We start from the raw sequence: 6,125 nt of genomic DNA, 5'->3' as shown, positions 1-6,125 counted from the left end.
ACATGGAAACCGAGAGGAAAGTGGGGCAGAGGAGGCTGCAGAGCTGGAGACTGAGATAAACGACATGGATGGGAGCTGAGGGGAACTGCTGCTCCTGAACCAGCTGCCTGCGGTCACACAGGGAGCTGGATGCACTGCGGGGAATGGAAACAAGGCGTTGTCCTCACAGAGACTATAAACACCTCAGAGAGCATCACCATGGTACAGGGCTGCTGGGCCTGCGGGCTGAAGAGAGCAAGGGGTAAAACTGCCTGCAACACGTAAGGGAAAGCAAGTGAAGTGTGATAGAAGGCACTACTTAATGCAATGCTGGCAATATTAATGCTGGCAATAAACACAGAGCTCCCTCAGATCATCCAAAAAAGAAATGCAGGGTGTACACACACACACACACACACATATATATGCATATATGAAACTTTAGCAAAGTAATGAGAAAGTTAAGTTTACACCACGTGCTGTACTGAAGGAGTTCACATGCACCAGCCTTGCTCTGTGAGAGAAGCTGCACGATGTGCTGCAGAGCTGGAGCTGGAGCAGGATTTGTTCGAATGGAGCAGCTGAAATGCAATGCAATGGCATGCGTGCTTTATTTCCCACTTTCCTGTGCTGGTAGATCAGGGAAAGCCAGCTGTGCATCCATTTTGCTCAGCCATGTGTGAGTTGGAAGTGGGGGCGAGGGAACAAAGTGTAAACACGGAGCTGGTGCTGCTGAGTTGGTCATCATCAAATAAACACACGGATGAGAAAGAAAAGGCTGGTTTTAATAACGAAATAGACTACAAGTGTATGAAAAGTCCTTTGTAGCCCATGTGTTCTTCAGCCTGCAAGGTCTGCAGTCCTGGCTTCTTTGTGAAGACCTCCAGCAAACGCTTTCCTTCTTCTCGTGTGCCTGTCTGGGTTTACCTCCCCGCACAGCATAAATGAGGTTTGCCTTTTGATGAATAATGTCTGCTGGAAAATATTCAGATCAAAGGGACGATGGAAGAGCAGAGCTTTGCTGCAGACTCTATCAATAAGAGAACTGAATTCTGCACGGCTTTTGTGTCAACGCAACACCAGGCATGTACAGGGTCCTGCATTGGGCTGTGATGTGCTGTGTGGGCTTCCATAGCCTGGAGGAGGTGGGGTCAGAGCCAGCAGGTACCATTGCAAGGCTGCTTATAGGAAAGAGGGGAATGCAATGGAAGGGACGTGCTTGTCTTTCCAGGGAAGACACTGATGACGTTGGATATGGAGGCATATCTTATATCCACAGGGTGTGATTTTGCTCTCTGAGGTACAACAAGATCTGGTGCATTAGAACTTATATCATTTGCTTGCTTGGACATCTTTAAAGCTGTATTGCTCTTCCTTTGCAGGCTGAGCAGCTAAAGCCTTGTTATGCTGTTTGTGCAAGTTCCACGACTCACATAGAGCATCTCAGCTGGGCCATAGAACTGCAGGTAACCCTTTGTTTCAGGGCTGAAACAAAGCCCACCAGCGCTGGTGGATATTCAGATACATGGATATTAGCCAACACCACAGCACTGCAGTGTTGGCTGATTTACTCTGATTTACAGATTGAACCGGATGTCTCCAAGTCTTGATGGGGGAGAAGGAGGGATATCTTTCCTCTTTGTTGTGAATTTGTACCAGTTTCTATCACTCCCAGGGTTCAGTTAAGCTGAAAGGCCTCTGTCAGCACGACGCAGCCAAGCAGCAAAGTAGCAAGCAGTCCATTTAATGCTGCATCATATAAGAGCTGTGTGCCGGGCAGCGCGTGCCAACCCACCACGAGTGCTGCTCAGTCCAGGCGTGAGGAGGTGGAAGAATCAGACCCCGTTATTTCAAGGCAACGCTGGACCAGTTTTAGCTTCTCTCAGCTGCTGATGGAAGAAAAGCAGGGCCAGTGTTTGCTCCTGAACAAGCGTGTGGTTGTGTGTGAGCTCCTGGTGCAGTCCTGCTCCAGTTGAGACTCAGATGAACTGCTGCCATCTCAGCCAGGCCTCTCCCCCAGATATAATGAAGCTCTCTCAAAACGAGGAACGTTCCGGATTTCTCACTTAATTAGTAAACCAGATTAATTTGCCTACGGAGACCTGCAAGAAAGCAACTGACACACCTCGCTGGTGATTCACATTAATGGGTGGCTCGCGCTGATTATTTCCACCAGCACCATTTCCGTGCTCCATCTTCCTGCCCAGCTCTGCCAAAGGACAAACGTCGTGTTTCCTGCAGCCCTGCCATCAATGGGACGCACTGATGGAAAGCAGCAAATGGAACCTCCCAAAGCTCTTGTGTTTCTGCTGCTGTGCCAACACTCCACGTGTTTCCTGAGGGTCAGGGGGTGCATCTCTAACAAAAGGCTCGTTGCCTGTTTTGCTGTTAAATCAGCTCAAAGCTCCCGCCAGCTCCAGTCCCAGCAGTGACGCTCAGGAAGAGCTCAGCACAGCCAAGAACTCAGGGTGGCAGAGCTGAGCAAACACCCCCTGCGATTCCTGGGGCTTTGAGTAGAGCCTGCTCAGATTTCATGGTGACTCACACTGTGCTGCTGACCGGGACGAAGGGCACCAAGCGCAGATGGGGTTACAGCAGCGTGCAGGCCCAGAATAGCAGCCAATGCCCACCAGTTGTGTCCTTGCTGGAAGCAGCTCTGCATACCCCACTGTTCCCCTCTGTGAGCAGCTGCTGCGCTCTCCCAGTGCTCTGCAGTTCCCACAGCAAGGTATTCTCTCTCTGCAGTGAAGCAGCCGCATAACACAGTGTCATGCTGTAGCTGTCACCCTTCCAGCAGCACCCCATGGACCTGCACCCAGATCCCCTCCTCTCCCTTCCTTTCACACCTTGCATTATGGCCCCTTGGTCCATATGCAGCCTCAGCACACCTTGCACATCCATCCCTTTGCTCTGCACCCCAGCACCTCACCTTGCACCCCACCTCCCCTTGCTTTAGCACTCCCCTTGTTGCACAGCACCCTAAAACCAACGAGCACACGGAGCTGAATTGCACCGCTGAACTTTTATTTCAGGTCTTTGCAGAGTTGGGTGCCAGGCAACAGCTCTCAAAGCAAGCACACCCAGAGCTGGGTGCCAGCCTAAGCACGCATGGCGTCACCCATTGCTTCTCTTCTTGTTACTTAACTTGCTCCGTAACACGCGTGCGCAAGCTCAGCGCCAGCTCATTAACCTCAGGTGGTTGCTCATTATCATGTCAGATCTCCACCCAGGGCTTATCACTAATCACGCACAGCTCAACCTAGAGAACATCCTTGCTGCTTATTTCCTTTGCTATAACATTCGTGCAAGCTCCTGGCGAGACGTCTGCACTTCCTTCTCCTTGCACTGGTTCACCATAACTTTTTGCTCTGGCTCAACCACAGTCCCCACAACCAGCTTTGCATTGCACCTCTGCACCCCTCTGCAGTTGCACCCAGCTTTGCATTGCACCTCACCCCTGTGCAACCCTGCAGTACAACCCCAGGCCCCCATTAGCAGTTGCACCTCGCTCTTCAGCACATCCCACCTTGTGTTTGCACCCCTCCTCTTCAAAGCTTGCACTGCTCTTTGCGCTGCACCTCGCTTTGCATTTGCACCCTGCTTTGCACCATGCCCCTCATCCCCCCATTCCCTTGCACCCACTGCAGTTACACCCTGTTTTTCAGCACCCCCCCTTTCACCAACCCCCCTTTGTCCTTGCATCACTTACCCCCTCCTTAAAGTAACACCCCACTTTGCAGCTGCACCCCACTTTGCACCTCCCATTCCTGCTGCACCCTTTGCAGTCACTCCCTGCTTCTCAGCACCCCCCTTTAGTCCCAACCCCCCTCTGCCCCCCCTTAAAGTTATACCCCCTTTGCACCACACACCTCCCCTTCCCACCCTAAGCAACCCTTAACACCTGCACCCCGCTTTGCACCCCGCTCCCATCCCCATTGCACCCTGCAGCCTTACGCCCCTTTTCAGCACCCCTCTTTATCCCTTGCCCCCCTTTAACCCCCCTCCTTAAAGTTACACCCTGCTTTTCACCGTTCCCACCGTCACCCTTTGCAGTCTGTCCCTGCCTTTCAGCACCCCCGTTTACATCCCCTTTAATCCCCCCTTTAACCCCCCTCCCTCCCATTCCCGGTGCCCCCCGTCTCACCCCGCCCCGTCCCCTCCCAGCTCTCCACGTTCCGCCTCCGCCTCCTCCCCGCGTCCCCCCCCGGCCGCCCCGGGATGTACCGTCGTTCCGCTGCCGTCCCATCTCCTCGCAGCGTCTCTGCGGGGCGGCCCCGGCTCCCTCGGCCATGGGGGCCGCGGCCCTGCGAGCCCTTCCCTGGGCTCTGCTGCTGCTGCTGGGCCCGCTGTTACCCGGGCAGGGTTTGCAGGCCAACGCCTCGCACGGTCCCGAACCCACCGAGGAGCAGCCGTGGGTTAAAGCCGGGGGTATCACCGCCGCCCCCCCGGCCACGGCGCAGGAGGTTCACCCGCTGAACAGGCAGCACCACAACCATTCGGCAGAGGGGCACCCCAAGACCCGCAAGGCTTTCCCCGTGCTCAGCATCGACTACTCGCACGTCCGCATCCCCTTCGAGATCGCGCTCTGGATCCTACTGGCCTGCCTGATGAAGATGGGTAGGGGCTGGGGGCTGGGGGGTGGGGGGGGGGAGGGAGCACCGCGGGGCTGGAGACCCCCGGGAGGGAGGGACCCTTTGGGTGCAGGGGGTGGGTGCTGTGAGCATCCCGCTGAGATCCCCACTGTGAGCCCTGAGACCCCCTGATTGACTGCAGCCCTATGAGCACCCAATTGCAACCCCCCCATGCAACCCCCTGGGCTCACAAACCCTGCACACCCCATTGCAGCCCCCCTGTCCTCTCAGGGCAGCCCCCCCGGTGCATCCCAGTGCCCACACGAACCCCCCCATCCCACAGCAGCAGTGGGCATCCTCCTCTCTCCCCACGACCTTGTGTTTGCCGCAGGCCTGGCAGCAGCACAGTGCCCCCCAACCCTACAGATGGTTCTAATGCCACCCCACAGCGGATCCTCCCTTGCACCCTGACGTTTTAGTTTTGCTTTCTCCACCGGTGGGGAGGAAGCTTTTGTTCGGTGCTTTGTTTCCTTTCCAAACCCACCTTGTGCCTTTTGTAACCTTGGAGAAATCCTTTCTAACAGCTCCGTGCTCCCTTCCCTCCTATCCCTGCCTGCAGCACAACCCGCTGGGCAGCTCAATGTGGCTCAGGATGATGGGACACAAAGTGGCCGCGGTTACTCGAGTGCTTCCCCAGCTTTGATAGTGGGGGAATCACCCCATTAAGGGATGCAGTGCAGCAGCCCCGGCTGTGAGCAGTGCCCAGCTCCGAGGGCTTCTCTGCGCTGTTCCCTTTTCCAGGTTGGAAGGGGGGCAGGGATGGGAGCAGCTCTGCATTCCCGTGGGTTTTGCACCTCAATTCCCATCGGGTTTAACGGCAGTTGTTCCTCATGGAGAGCTGTGACTTAATGGGAACGGTGCTTTGTGCACTGAGTGCTCCAACCCCTGCTCTGCTCAGCGCAGAGGGGTCCAGGTGACCCCCATGCACACCGTGCCCCGCCGTACCCCACCCCATTCATGTGCACTGCCTGGTTAAACCCCATTTTCCTTCCCCTTCCTTCGTGCTTGATTTACAAGGGAAAACATTCCAGCCCCAGCAGCTCACTGCATTTCTGGGAGGGAACAGAGCAAAGCAGCCGAGCAGGAGGTGCAGCTCCAACCTACATGGCTTTAGGGTGCCTAAAGAGGAACCACACACCAGGAAACACCAGATCCCCAAACCACGCGGCCTCTGCTGGGTGCTGGGGGCTGTGGCGCTGCCTTGGCTTCATCCTGCTCGGAGCAGAATGAGTGATGAAATCCGGAGTGTCTGTGCGGAAGCTGAAGGAGAAAGGAGGAGCCAAAAGCAACGGCTGTGAGCAACGCCGCAGCGTGGAGCCCAGCAGTGGAGCTGCTTCTTCCCTTTGTGCCTATGGGAAGTTATTCCTGGTTGTGAGCTGAGCCTGGGTCCTGTTGCACTGAAAGCGTTATGCAAGGCTGTGATGGAGGAGCTGCATTGCTGGAGGGGCTGCATTGCTGGAGGAGCTGCATTGCTGGAGGAGCTGCATTGCTGGAGGAGCTGCATTGATGGAGGAG

The 6,125-nt window shown here is 55.5% G+C and overlaps 1 protein-coding gene across 1 annotated transcript in view; it reads left to right on the top strand.

The window, feature by feature from the left end:
* The first annotated feature begins 4,132 nt into the window (after positions 1 to 4,132).
* LOC116654354 (sodium/hydrogen exchanger 1-like) overlaps positions 4,133 to 6,125 on the top strand; it is a 6,622-nt gene continuing 4,629 nt past the window's right edge. The window contains exon 1 of the mRNA XM_032449049.1: positions 4,133 to 4,617. Coding sequence (XP_032304940.1) covers positions 4,269 to 4,617 — 349 coding nt within the window. The 5' untranslated portion in view covers positions 4,133 to 4,268. The remainder of the gene's footprint in view (positions 4,618 to 6,125) is intronic.

The sequence above is a fragment of the Coturnix japonica genome, chromosome 23 (assembly GCF_001577835.2).
Source record: "Coturnix japonica isolate 7356 chromosome 23, Coturnix japonica 2.1, whole genome shotgun sequence".
Classification (NCBI taxonomy): Eukaryota; Metazoa; Chordata; class Aves; order Galliformes; family Phasianidae; genus Coturnix; species Coturnix japonica.
The sequence above is the reverse complement of the archived record's forward strand: the minus strand, read 5'-3'. Positions and strand labels throughout refer to the sequence as shown.